Source organism: Fukomys damarensis, unplaced genomic scaffold (assembly GCF_012274545.1).
Source record: "Fukomys damarensis isolate Sample0158 unplaced genomic scaffold, DMR_v1.0_HiC HiC_scaffold_25, whole genome shotgun sequence".
Taxonomy (NCBI): Eukaryota; Metazoa; Chordata; class Mammalia; order Rodentia; family Bathyergidae; genus Fukomys; species Fukomys damarensis.
The window spans coordinates 15,608,903-15,623,484 of NW_022900937.1; the positions used below are offsets into that span (position 1 = coordinate 15,608,903).

Genomic DNA, 14,582 nt, shown 5'->3' on the forward strand with positions numbered 1-14,582 from the left:
AAAAAAAAAAAAAAAAAAAGCAAGGTGCAAGTGAAGACCAGGAAGGTTGTAAAAAACAGAAATGGGCACCTTGGCAGAGCTGCCTCTCATATACTAGGGATCTGAGAGAAAATGGCCATGACAGAATGAAACACAGGGTAAATGATTTAAGAAGACTTCTTACTGCAAAGACTACAAGGACTCATAAACACCCACTTAAAAAATGCGAAGGACTAAAAAGATATCCAACTTCTGTAATTTGCTGTACACAATATTAAATTCCATACAGCTCAACCTCTAGGGGTATGAGTACTCCTTTTAATAAAATCAACATTTGTTGAGTACTTCTATGTGCCTGACACTATTCCAAGAATATTCATGAGTTGTTTCATTTATTCCTACAGCTCTTTGCAATAGGTGCCACTACTGTCATTCTCAATTTTCACGTGGGAAAAGTCTCAAGGCCAGGCACACTGCATATGCAGGAAACAGGATTTAGTCCCTGTAGTGCTGTCCCAGAGTCTGAGCCTTTCGCTGACATTCCTCAAGTGGAAGTGAAATCTCTCTGGAAACTGAAGGCCTTGCGTACCTGAAACTGTGAGCAGAGGCAGCACTGCTCACTTGGTTGTTAACTAGGATTCACCTCCTGCTGTGGCAGTCAGTCCTCAGGCTTCTGAGCAGCTGGGATTGTAAGTGTGCACCCACAGGCACTACTGAAGGGTTTTTAATCTTTACTGTTAACAGGGGGCCTTAGAAAGCTATTTGTCATGTATATATGACATACATGCTTGCTGCTCGAAATTCATCAAGTTTTGCTTGTGTAAGTGATACGTTTTCTTCTCTTGGGACTGCGGAGCAGGGCTGTTTCATCCCAAGTCAGAGAGAGAAAGGCTTACTGTGGAGTATTTAGTGTGGGGGGAGGAAAACATGGTTTTTCCAACAGAGGCTGGGCTGTAAAGCACACGGTGCAGTGGCATTTTGCTGAAAGAGCAGCTGTGGGGGCAAGGACACTTGGCCCCTCACCTGGTGCTCTTGGTGGGACAGGTGGCGCTGTCCACGCGGCACTGTGGCAGCGGCCAGCTGAGATCTGCCGAATGTTCTTCCCTTGCAGAACTGTTACCAGGGTTGGTTCTCGAACATGATTGGTGTGGCCTAGGCCAAGCTGAGGATAAATGACAAACATACAGATACGTAATTAGAGGAAGAGAAGGAGTAAAGATAATTCAATTGGCACCAAGCACCAGCATCAGTTAACAAAATAAATTCTGATTTTTCTCAATCTTATAATGGTCCTCATAGCTCAGACTGTCTCCTAAAAACTAAGCTGCTTCACAGCCATTCCAAATCCTGCAGATAAGTCTCAACAACCAAACACATCCTTGGGTTCCAGTTTGGAAAGGGAATGAGTTCTTGGAAAGTTAAAATGTAACAGAATGATCTGTAGGGCTTCTACTTAACACACGTTGGCTTCCGTGTGGCGATAAACACAATAAACACACATAAAACCATGCAGGATCTCCAGGTATCTGTTCTTAGGGTTTGACTGGGACACCAGCAGTTCAGTGGCTAAGCAGCTCAACATCAGGAGGAAGGTTCATGCTGAGGCTTAGCCAGGGTATTTCCAAAAGTGTCTTCAACTTGAACTCTCCTCTCATTAAGGCAATCTGCAGCCACACTGATGAGCAGCGACCCTGTCTATCAGTGTAGTGGTGAGGAGAACACAGAAGCCAAACTGAGGCTATGAATAATCCAAAACCTGGAACTTCAGGGTCCCAGGCTTGAAGGGCAACCATATCCAGAGAGGATTATGGAGGGCAGGGGGAGGTGTCTCTGCATGTGGGGTAAAAGCTCATGCCGCAGGCAGCTCAGGCAGCTCTCACCAAAGCCTCTTCCTGAACATATTAACCTAGAGTCTTATTTTCTCCGAGGCTTAATTTACTTCTGTGAGTAATGGGAGTGACAAGATTTCCGGCACAAACACAAATATACTTTACACATGCTCATATTATAAGATACAAAGTTATTACTATTTCATTCTTTCCTTTATCCTGATCAACTGATACTCAGGCTCTAATCTCATATATTACTAGAGTAATGATGATGATGACAACAGGTAGCAAACACTTAGTGGTATACTATGTGCCAGACACTTGTCACATGCTGTGTGCAGACACACACACACATGCACACACACATGCCCAGTTGATCCCCTTAATCATTCTGCTATACTGCCAGATCTTTTTTTTTTAACCATGGTATAATACTTCTTTGACTAATTAGAGACAGATGCATAACTGGACCCACAAAATAATCAGTCATATAGGTAAGTGAAACGCCTGGAACACGGTGGTAGCTATAAGGAATGCCCTAGCTTATCCTTGTCTCACAAGCGGAACACTGTCAGATTTCCAGAACCTGAGAGAGCAGCAGGAGAGACAGATGTTTACCTGCCCTTCTGAATTGCTGCCCCAGGCATACACATCTCCAGTTGATGCTAAAGCAAGTGTGTGCTCAGCTCCAACCACCACATCTTCAATGACCACTCCAGCAAGGACAGGTACTTGCTGTGGCCGATTGTGATTGCGGGCACGCCCCTCAGGAAGGCCAATCAAACGATCTGAAAAAACAGCAAAAGTACTATGAATGCACACACACAGTCTTTTTTTTTTTTTTTTGGTACTGGGGATTGAACTCGGGTCCTTGCTCTTGCAAGGCAGGCTACCGAACCACTGAGCTAAATCCCGGGCCCGCACACACAGTCTTTTTATGTTTCAGACTCATTTAACTTTTTATGGTGGAACCTTAATGACATGGTATATAACTCACTAAGGCAAAAGTGGCTATCTAACAAGGTATACTAGGTTGTAAATAAATAAAAAGATCTTAAAGCTGTTTCTTTATAAAATGACAGACTGCATCATAAAAATAAAGAATAAATCTAAAGCCAGCAGCTTATTTCAAACTAAGAGGCTCCTTAACATCATATTTGAAAGAACTACCACATAGTTCAAAAAGGCTATGAATTTTTCGCATTCTAAATAAAGATGCCACTCAATCTGTCTTTTTCTGAAATTTCTATCCAACTTTTCTATCTTGCCAGATTTTTAGAAAGTGGTCAGGCCTGCTGCTGAATGTCCTCTACACTTTTTGTCATGGCCACCTTCTGCAGTCGGACTTGCATGTGGCCACTGAACTGAAAATGTACCCTCAAAGACCTAAGTTGGCTCCTGAATGCCTACTGCATGGCTGCTTCTCAGGCTCCAGCCCATGGGAGGCTGGTGTAACTTTCCGCTGTCGCTAGAGGTGCCATGCTACCCTGACTCACCAGCTCCTTTCAAAGTAAGCTTTCCCAAGGCCTCAAGCTGTACTCACCAGCCCTTTACTCACATTCCCCCCAAGGGCTACTTTCTTTCTGTTCTACACTCTCTTCAGGTTTCTTAGATCCTATTAGCAAGGGCTTTAACTACTATCATTATGAAACTAATGTTCCAAGCCCAATGCTGTATAGCCAATCTCGATGGAGTTCCAGTTCTAAATTCTCCATGGCCTGCTGGACATTTTCCTACATGTCAGGGTCAGAAGGCCCCATCTGACATGACTAAAACTCCTTAACTCTTCCCTAGCTCAATCAGTGGAACTAAGGTTCTTTCAAGCCTAGAAACTTTAGTCACAATTTCTTTCCCCTCCTCATACCTGCCTCACACACCCCTCAATCACTACAACCTAACAAGAAGTTCCACTTAAGAAAGTGAATTTACTATTAAAGAGACCTCCTAAGAACGCCTGGCTGCGAATCTACACAGAATCTGACACCCGAATGCCTGGGAATCCCTCCAGGGCCAAACATCTGCAGCACCAGCCCCTGGAAGGGACTGCGAATGAGGCAGTCTTAGAGGAGAGCACTGGGGGCCAAGGCAATATTTGTGGCAGGACAACAGAGGTGCAGAAAGGAGAGAGAGGCCCTGGCGAGTACTCTTCAAGCACGAGGGAAGACACTAGCATGAAGAGCTTTAATGTCCTTAAAGTTCATGAAACAAGAGTAAAAGCAGAGAGCAAACGAGGGGCATGGTAGCTATTCACTTACACGGAATAAAGATTACTTGATTCAGAGCACTTTTTTATACAACTGGTAGGCAAATATTCCCATAATGCATATATATGCAAAAAAAGCAATGTGAACTAAAAAAGACCTTACCTTGACCAAAAGTATACACGTGACCATCCTTGGTCAAAGCAACAGAAAACTGAGTTCCACAAGCAACCTTTTTTATTCCAATTCCACAAAGAACATCGACTTTCTGCAAATAAAAGTGTAACGTACACACTTTTAAAGTGAGAAGAAAAAAACCACTTTTGAATGTACCAAGACTGTCCTCCAGTACAAATACTAATTGTTGCCTGTCTGCTCCACCCAAATCCATACTCAAAATGTTATTTTCTCCTGCTGCTCTGTGAATGACTGAATGTGGGAGGGAGGGAACAGGGGCAAAGGCAACGTGGCTAACATCCCCAGAGCCGTATGTGGAGTGAAACTTCCTCTGGCCAATGGAGACCAAAGACAATCTCGGGACCTTTTAAAGAATACTATGTGAAGCCAGGTTCAGCTCCCTGTTAGTCTGATGATTTCAGTCTTCAGAAGTAACAACAGGGGCTTTCTATATTCCCCAGCAAGGATTTTCCTGCTTCTCCATATCCCTGGTTGAATTTTTTTTTTGGTACTGGAAATCGAACTCGGGACCTCACACTTGCAAGGCAAGTGGCGGCACCACTGAGCTAAATCCCCAGCCCTTCCTCGGTTGAATATTAACCCATATGGCTATCAAGATGTCAGAGATTACGGGTGGGGGGAATCTGAAGTTGAATATAAATTAAATATTTGAAAATCATACTAGTTAAATGTGTCAAGAAAATCCACATAAGAGAGCTGCACTGAAGCCAACCAAGCATAGTGATGTGTTCCTGTAATTCCAATACTCTGGGAGGCTGAAGCAGGAAGACACCAATTATGAGCTTGCACAACTTAAAGACTAGTGAGATCCTGCCTCAAATAAAAAACAAAAAGGGCAAGGGATGTAGCTCAGTGTGAAGGCCCTGGCTTTAATCCCTACTACCACCACCACCCAAAAAGAAAAACCTGCACAAGGGGTATTCTGCAGAGTCAAGAAACCTTGTAAAGTGTGATTAATAGCCTTTCTGTATTTTTTTGTTGTTTTGTTTTGTTTTTTGGTACTGGGGATTAAACTCAAGACCTCACAGTTGCCAGGTAGGTGCTGTGCCACTGAGCTAAATCCCTGACCCTCGATCAGTAGCTTTTATTTATTTACACTCCAGTTTTCTTTATATACATTTTTTTAAAGCTGCATACATATATAATTCAGTGGCAATGGTAGGCTGAATGAGCAGCTGCAAGCAGAGGATTACAAGCATTGTCCACACTTCCCTCCACAAGACACACTGGAGATACACTTTTCTCTATTCTTTAATGGGATGCAGACCTACAGTGCTCAGCCTGTCTAGAGACAGAGCCTTTCCTTGCAGAATTTTCATGTCCAGTTTAGATATTAACACTGTATTTAAAATCAACATCTAGAATGCTGAACGTTCAAGAACAAGCAACAGAAGCTTGAAATTTCATTAGGAATCACCAAAAATATTAAAGATAAATTATTTCCAACTAGAAAAAGGCAATGACATAGATGAACACTACTTTTTGTTGTCCAAAAATCTAGATTACAAGTAATAACTGACCTGAGGAGAAGATTTCGCAGTGGAATTTCCTAAGCCTAGTTTTCCATAGTCTCCATCTCCAAAAGCCCATACCATGGAGCCATCTGTTGATACCGCCAAAGTATGGTTCAACCCACAGGCCACCTAGAGAAACCACAGGGGGTTCAGTAAGGCAAAGCACAAGGCCCAAAACATCACCCTGTTCCTGAGATTCTTTTTCTCCAATTCACTGAAAAACTTGAATATGACTCCAAAGACTTTCATTTTTCAGAGCCTACTTCAAATATTAAATAAAATGGATATCTACTGTGTACAAATAACTTTTCAAAGGGAAATTCTTTAAATATCTGTGGGTAATTAAGAATCAAAGGGTACAAAAGACAGGAGAAAAAGTACATTCGCTAAAAAATACTCATTCACAACAGACAGTCTCTAAGGAATGATACAGGGAAAGATGAACACATCTGACCCCATTGTGAAGAGACGCTCTCCATCATCAGAGAAGGGAAAACTATTGCCTCAGAGCAGTGGCTACTAATGAGGCTGCGGTTCAGCAATTCAACTGGAAGATGGCACACAGGAACCACAAAAATCTGTATTGCTTAAAAGTTTTACAGCAAGTTGTATTAGTACTTTACGGAAGGTATTTTTGAAATATTCACATTCTGAATTAGGGCCTCAACTCTCATATAAACCAAACAAACTAACACAAAATGTGTATTTTCACACTGTTAAAAGGCTACATAAACATCAATTAGACCAAACAAAATGTACACAGGTTATACGACTGGATTCTGATCATCTAAAGAAAAGCATCTAAGTTAACACAGAGAGAAAAGAAAGTATGATAATCTAGAACACTGCATTGGCTTATTCCATGCCTGTCCAATCTGATATCCTTCCAGTGCAGTCACTCTCTCTGGAAGTTTTTTGTTAGAAGTGTTTCCAAGACCCAGGCGTCCATAATCTCCATTCCCAAAGGTAAAAAGTTTGCCATCTGAAGTTACCACTGCTGAGTGCTTAAAGCCACAAGACATCTAGGATAGAACCAGAGAGAAAAAGTTTTTAGGGAGAGGGAACACTAAGAAATCAATCAATCAATCAATTACTTCTGGTTATTAATATAGCAAAAAACTTAACTGACAAGTCAGGATTTTCAAGACTAGTATATTCTGTCTGCCCGAGTGGCTTTCTGGCCACACATACACACACCCACCAAGTCTGATCTTTCTCACAAGTCTCAGGAAATCCAAGCAAATAAACAACAGAAACTGAAGCACCTGCTGCTTCTCTTCAGGTGGGTACAATTAATCTTGACTACAGGAGATAATGAATGGGGAAATTTTTCGTAAACTCAAAGTATTATTTTAGATCAGATCGGTGATTTTCAGAAAATGTATTCGGACTCAGCTTTTGTAACAAAAATGATATTCTGAAAACAAAGCCTTCTCTTTGTCTATGTATCAGCCCATTTCCATGGTGCGTCTTCCAAGGGCAGCAGCACCTCACCCTTGGCCAACCAGATGACTCAGGAAAAAGCAGTCCATTCTAACACCAAAGCTCATTCAAACATCTGACAAGCTCAAGAATGAATCTGCACAACCAAAAACAGTGACTCTTGCATAATGCCTGTGTACTATTATTCTTGCTACCTAAATTTAAGAGTGCTATTCAACAACTAGTACATTTACACCCAAAGGCAAACTCATCCAGGTCCTGTCTGACCTGTACCACTTCTTCTCCTTGTAAGGCCTCGATCTGCCGTGGCCGCCGCTGTCTGTCACTGTTTCCATGGCCAAGTTTACCATAGTCACCATCTCCCCAGCTAAAGACTTCTCCACTTTCCGTCAGGGCCATCGAGTGCCCATCAGAACCACAGGAAGTCACCAGCTGGGTCACCACAAAGCCTGGAACAGAGCAGAAACCCAATAGGTTACAAGTGCTTTACACAGGCTATCTCACTATTTTCACACGAAACACAGGAGGCAGATCCCATCATCCCCATTTTTACAACTGTGGAAACTGAATTACAAAAAGGTCTAGTAGTTTGTGTACAGTCCCAGAATCAGGGACCAGAAGGAACACATAAGAACCCAGGTTTTGTTCCCAATGGTACTGCTAGGCTCTTCTAACTAGACCACCAGGAAAATAACCTACAGCTTCTCAGAAATCTTGTTCTGAACTCACCCTCACTGGTAAACTGTTTCTTAAAAGCCCTTCCGTGCCCTCCATATAGGCTTAGGAGTCAATAAAAGTCCATTTAGGGATCAAGCTAAGTGATTTCTGCAGAGATATTCTTCCTCCAAGTCTCTTAGAACTCTTACATGCTCTTTACAGTCCCTAGCACATCTGCATAGTTCCATATAAATTAATTTTTATTTTTAAGGAAATATATGCATGATTGCTACTGCTACTAATAGTAGCCTAATTACACTTTCATGCCTTTAAAGAATTTGTTTACAATCTTAAGTGGGTCTCAAAGATAGTTCTTTACATATCACTGAATTCTAGAATTGCTGTTATAAATAACTTACAAAATAACATATCTTAAAATATGGAAATTAAGGTTGCACACTGCCTAAATGAGAATTCAGAGGTAAGTGAAAAGCCTATGATTTCATCTGACAAAAGTGTGGGAAGTTCTAATAGGAGCAAACAACCTTAGAGCTAAGTCAAAGTTTCTGACCATTTTACAATTGAGGACAAGTTTACCTTGTAAGGCTGAAATAACTGTCAGCACATGAAGGTCATCTGAATTCCCTTGTCCTAATCTGCCATAACTTCCTTCCCCACAAGCCAACACTGTGCCATTGGCCTGGATGACAAAGGTACAGTTCTGACCGCAGATGACCTAGGGTAAAAACACATAATTAAAATATTATCCTTTATTATCTACCTTTAGCACATGAACATTTGATTTGATTCAATATATTCCAAATTATATTTAATTTTATACACACACACACACACACATATACACCGAATATATACAATGAATTGGTTCAATATGTACCAAATTATATCTAATTTTAATTAAAAGGAAAAGAGTTGACTGAAGTATGGTTCTCCTATAATCCCTGATACTACAACACTGTTTACTCAATCAAGACATGTATGAGGGCCATGTGACTAAGAAGAATCACAGTGTCTTTCAGCCAGTTGTGCAAGAGTTAAAGTAGTAACAGCACAATAGAAAAGAATGGGAAAAGGATAACAGGGAGCTGTTAAAGATTGGTAGAAACAGGCAGACACCGAAGGGGACACATGCAACGAAGGGCCGTGCACACTTTGGGGCAGCGGAGGCAGAGAGAACAAGAGAGGAAGCCATAGCCACTACAGAGGTTCTGAAGGCAGTGCCATGATTACTGAAGGATGCGATCCAAGTAGTCCGGCTAAAGGCTCTGGGAAGTTTGTGGCCCTCAAAAGAGAACCACACATTAGGAATATCTCAATTTCTATAGAGATACACTGCACAAGCCCAACGCATTGCCATGTGATTTCATTACACAGGAAAGCAAGAAAAACTTAGAAACTTGTTAACAAAATGTAAGCCTGATAAAAAATGTAGCAAGCTTTTAGTTGAAAGCTACACACCATGACCTTCTTTCAGGATTCCTCAAAATGGACTGTGAAATGGACATGTTTCTCCCCACAATAACAACAGCAAAGGAATCAGAATTGTACATTTCCAAGTTTCCCCATGCTTTACTTTGAGCATTACCTGCTGGGCCTGTGAGAATGAGGGAGCTGCAGCAGGTACCATTACATTTCTTCCAGCTTCTGCCAGCTGTCCGTGCCTACCAGCGCCCCACAGGAAGACATCACATTTACCTCCCAGGTGCCAGTCCTAGGAAACCAAAATTAGACTCATTCTTTGTTCAAACAACCATCTAGAGTACTAAGGGTGTGCCAACCTCTGCGCTGGACACGGGGGTGCCAAAGCATGTGTGCTTAGAATTAAAAGATTGACTGAGAACTACCATAGCGTTATCTCCAACTGACTGACCTCAGGTCTGGAAGTTGCCCAAGACATGATTTGTTCATCCATGCCATTGATCCATTTGCTGTTATCCTGCAAGACAGAGCACATATCAGAATCAATACTGTTAAGGACCAATCTACATATCTGTTCTTTCTGTTTGCTTGTTCGAGACAGAATCTCGTTAAGTATAGTCCAGGCTGGCCTTGAACTCCTCCTGGTGATCCTCCGGTCGCAGTGTTCATGCGGAGATGACAGACCTGCACCACCAGGCTTGGCTATATATCTCTTCTTAACTAACAACAAAGCTTTTCAATGACAAATTCTTCTTTCCAAAGTACAATATAGTAGTACTCAGACAAGAGAAGTTCATTTTATTTATTATTATTTTTCTGAGCCAGAGTTACACTGTGCTGCCCAGGCTGGTCTCGGACTCTCACAAGGCTCAAGAGATTATTCTGCCTCAGTCACCCAAATAGCTCCAACTAAAGGCACACACCACCACTGCTGACAAGAGTAGCTTTATAATCATTTCAAACTTGATTGTATGCATTGCTAATATTTGCCTTTACTGTAAGCTCTTTCATTAGCATTTTCATTATTGGCATGATGAGTTAAAGCTCACCTGAGCACCTACAGGCTCAAGGTCACAGACAAGAGCTACTGTCCCGGTCGACTTCCCATGTAGCTATGGGTAGATCTCTTAATCATTTTAGGCATCAACTGCTACAACTACAAAGCGACATATTTGAGTCAAATAGGTTTAGGAAATTTCTTTAAATATTCTATACTATCTATACATTATATAGAGTATTTTCATCCATTCATATTTGTCTGTTTCACATTTATAGCTATACTTCTATATTCAAATGTCTGTATCTTTACTAATTAAAGGGGCCATTAGATCAAGTGCAGGCCTGCACTCATCTACATAAGCATTTTACTATATCACCATTTCTATGGCTTGATACTCTCAAATACAATTAAAAAGAGGTAACAACTTGAACGCCTTTTCATGTTCTTATTTGACTCTGACTAGAGGCACAATTAAAGTTCCAAATAAGTTAAAATCTTTATGTGATATAAATCTCACAATATGACCAGGAAAAAAAAATTCTAAAATATACACAAATAAGGATATGTCACTGAGAGCCAGTTCCAAAGCTCTAACACAATAAACCTCTGTCACCACAGGCCTGCCATTGAGTAACTTCAGTCTATCCATACCCATGTGGCTCACTATTCAAGCCAGCAAAAGTTATTAAGGGTCTGCGGCATCCAGACCTCCATGATACAATCTCAGTTACAAGCAACAGCAGGCAATGTAATATTTACCATTAGGGACACAAGTTCATCCTCTGGAACAGGCTCCAGATCTGGAACTGTGAAAGACTCTGGAAACTGGGCCCCGTTGGTTAGGGCTTCAGCAGCCTTGATGGTCGTGGAGAAACACTCCAACCAGGCCCACTCATTTGGATTCCAGGATGCAGGATCAGGGAGGCAGTTCTGGTGGTGTGGTGGCACTGGAGGGCTACACAACAGCTGATCCAGATGAAGTCCCACAGCAAGGGAAGCCAGACACTGCATATAGGGGCTGTGAACAAGCTGGTCACCACAAACCACATGAGGCTGAAAGGCAAGAACGTTATGTTAGAAGCCTCAATTCTAAATTAACTTAATCTGTTTTAAAAGCCTGTGATTATAGTTTGTTTACTATTTTTAAACTTTTTCTTTTCAAACAATTTTAAAGTTACAGAATTACAGACACAGCACAGAGAATTCTCATATACTGTACTCTTTACTCAACTTTCTCTAATGTGAACATCTCACATAACCATGGCATATTTATAAAAACTAAGAAACTAATGCTGGCATAATACTGACAATCACAGAGCTTTATCTGCTTTTCTCACTAAGACTCCTTTTCTGCTCTAGGATCCGATCCAGGGTATCACACAGCATGTAACAGATTTTCATTGGATTTTTTTTTCCCCCAATTGAAAAAAAAAAAAAAAAAAAGGCAGACATAGAACAACTAAACTGGAGACCTATCTCCTCTCACATTTCTTCTTTTACCAAGAGAATACTGGTAGCCATCAAAGGAAAATGGCACTCCCTCGTAAGGGCAGAGCAACTCTGGGAGAGACTGCAAGGTTCAAAAAAGACATTCTGGATAAATACCTCAGTGAAACTCACTGTGTGTGGTTAACAGTGGACTGTACTAAGGTAGCTTGGCAAACAAAGAAGGAAATGAAACCCAGAGAGTACTGCCTGTGACTACCAAGGGCAAGGAGACAGGCTACCTAGGATTACTGCCCGGACAATGGGTCCAAATTCAACAATTCTTCATTCTAGTATTTAATGACCTTACTCAGTTCAGTCCTTGCTCTTCTACTAAACTTCCCATAAAGAATCACCTGGTAAAGGAGAGGATGTACACTCTGACATCCACATCCATACCGAAGTAGCCCTCCAACCCCAACTTTGGAAGGCACAGCCATACACACTGGATACAAGTCAGAAAAGGGAAATCATACCCTAAGGCACAATATATTAAGAAGTTTTGGAATGAGAAAAATTACCTGAAAAAGAATGATATAAATACTACAAAAGTAAGGATTATGGTTTTATTTTGTACTGTATTTACAAAAATTGGCTTGGAACTATTGATCAACTCTTTTTAGGCACAAATGACTTAAGTTGATTCTGCTCAAATAACTGTACTCATTTTCCTCAGACTTCATGCTCTTGGAGGATAAATTCAAAGCTGTAACTCATATTCTACAGTATCAAGCATCTGTGGATCTCTAGGAGGGTGTGAGTTACCTTTTCATATGCGTACTGCTCCTGAAGCATCATGGGTAGCCTCTCCAGAAATGCTCTCATGCAGGGAGCCATGTTCAATCCCAGCACACCCTGTAGTTTCAGGGCTGTTCTACAGGTCGCTAAAACGTGATTGGCAGCAGCCCATTCTGCTGTACAATTTACAACCAAAACATCCTAGTTGAAAACAAATCATGCCACAAGATAAACATTTAAAGAAAAGAGAATGCTATCATTTTTCAATCTGAGAATTCACAGACACTACATTAAACATCTTTGCTTTTTTTAAAATTTCACATCCCAAAAGGCTGTATTTTTAGTGTGTATGGAATGTTAAACCACTGTAAATTTTGTGTAAGTAAAATGAGTGAAAAAAAATAGTGCAATGTGTGAACAGCTTTGGCTTAGCTGATTCTCTCTCTTTTTTTTTTTCTTCAGTACTGGGGATTGAATTCAGGACCTGTGTTTGCCAGGCAGGCACAGCACCACTGAGCTACATCCCTGGCTATTAGCTGATTCTCTTTAAGGAAACAATGTCAACCACTTGCTATTTCACAGGACTTAAAGGACAAAGAATTAGCATATTTCAAAAGTCTGACATGAAAGAACACGAGGATATGAAAAGATAAAGTTCTCTGTCTGCCAAGAAACACATCTGCAAAAGCAGCAGAACTATTCTACTCTAGCTCAATGGTTTATATACAAAGGCCACTATTACCTCAGGTATTACAGAAAATACTCCTTATATTACAAGACATTATACAAAATACTCCTAAAAATGGATAATTTTTATATTTTACTTCTTGTCAGACTACATGTTAAATTGATAGCTTATTTTAACATCAGTTAGCCATATAAAATGTAAACCAAAGTAATATATTTGCTCTTATATTTAAGAGAATGATAAATCATCCTGTGGGTGACAATATACCATATAATTACTTCACAGTGTGCTGCTAGTATTTTACTAGAATCTTAAATTTGAAAGCCAAGATGTATTTTGCAAAAATTAGTTAAGTCGGGCCAGGGATGTAGCTCAGTGGTCCTGCCACCTGCCTTGCAAGTGCAAGGACTGAGTTCAATCCTCGGCACCCCCCCCCCAAAAAAAAGAGTTAAGTCTTCAAGATATATTTCATTTTTTCAGAGAAAATTCTTGAGGTAAGATTTTTTTTGTTTTTGGTACCGGGGATCAAACTCAGGACCTTGTACTTGCAAGGCAGGTGCAGCACTACTGGGCTAAATCCCCAACTTCAGATAAGTTTAATGCAGTAGTGGTGAACCTATGGCATGCATGCAGCAGCAGGCTGTTTGTATCACTGAAAGCTCTAAAAGATTTGTCATTGTTGGTTTAGTGCTATGTCAAAAATGATGGCAGAAAATAAAAGACTATGAGAAATGATGGCAAAAAGTCAAAATCTCTATCTCTCAAAGGAAATGAAATCAGTCAATAACAGGCACTTTTGGCCAGCCATGGTGGCACACACCTGTAATTCTAGTAGTCAAGAGGCTGAGGCAGGAGGATTTCCATGAGCTCAAGACCACCCTAGACTACACAGTGAGATCCTAGCTCAAAACCAAAAAAGTCAAGAGGCTGAGGCAGGAGGATTTCCATGAGCTCAAGACCACCCTAGACTACACAGTGAGATCCTAGCTCAAAAAACCAAAAAAGAAAAAAAAAAAAATTGAGCACTCTTACCACAGCCCAAGGGGCAGCAGAAAGAGTACTGGACAACAAATCAGAAGACCTAGGTTCTAATTCTTTCTACCACAGAGTAGCTGCTTTATCTTGGTAAGTAACAATCCCTTTAGTATCATGTTTCTCCTCTGTGACTACGATTCCTTACAGGCATATATCCTATGACTTGATATGACTCTAACATTACCTTTGATCTATTTGAGCAAGCAGCTACTCCAACTTCTGGAATCCATACTGTAGTCTGAATGGCTCCAGAGCCTATAACAACAGTTTGCAAGACTGAGCCGTCCTAAAATGAAACATATTTATCAATACTCATCACTTTACCTTAGGCATCACTGAGATTTAAAATCTATACATTCATAAAAACATATTCTA

The 14,582-nt window shown here is 40.8% G+C and overlaps 1 protein-coding gene across 1 annotated transcript in view; it reads right to left on the reverse strand.

The window, feature by feature from the left end:
• Positions 1-14,582, reverse strand: part of Herc1 (HECT and RLD domain containing E3 ubiquitin protein ligase family member 1) — a 140,416-nt gene that overhangs the window by 10,947 nt on the left and 114,887 nt on the right. The window contains exons 58-69 of the mRNA XM_010641197.3: positions 14,392-14,493; positions 12,512-12,685; positions 11,021-11,314; positions 9,713-9,778; positions 9,428-9,553; positions 8,419-8,557; positions 7,432-7,613; positions 6,588-6,743; positions 5,728-5,850; positions 4,175-4,277; positions 2,427-2,596; positions 1,003-1,141 (exon numbers count right to left, since the gene is read on the reverse strand). Of these exons, the coding sequence (XP_010639499.1) occupies positions 1,003-1,141; positions 2,427-2,596; positions 4,175-4,277; positions 5,728-5,850; positions 6,588-6,743; positions 7,432-7,613; positions 8,419-8,557; positions 9,428-9,553; positions 9,713-9,778; positions 11,021-11,314; positions 12,512-12,685; positions 14,392-14,493 (1,774 nt within the window). The remainder of the gene's footprint in view (positions 1-1,002; positions 1,142-2,426; positions 2,597-4,174; positions 4,278-5,727; positions 5,851-6,587; positions 6,744-7,431; positions 7,614-8,418; positions 8,558-9,427; positions 9,554-9,712; positions 9,779-11,020; positions 11,315-12,511; positions 12,686-14,391; positions 14,494-14,582) is intronic.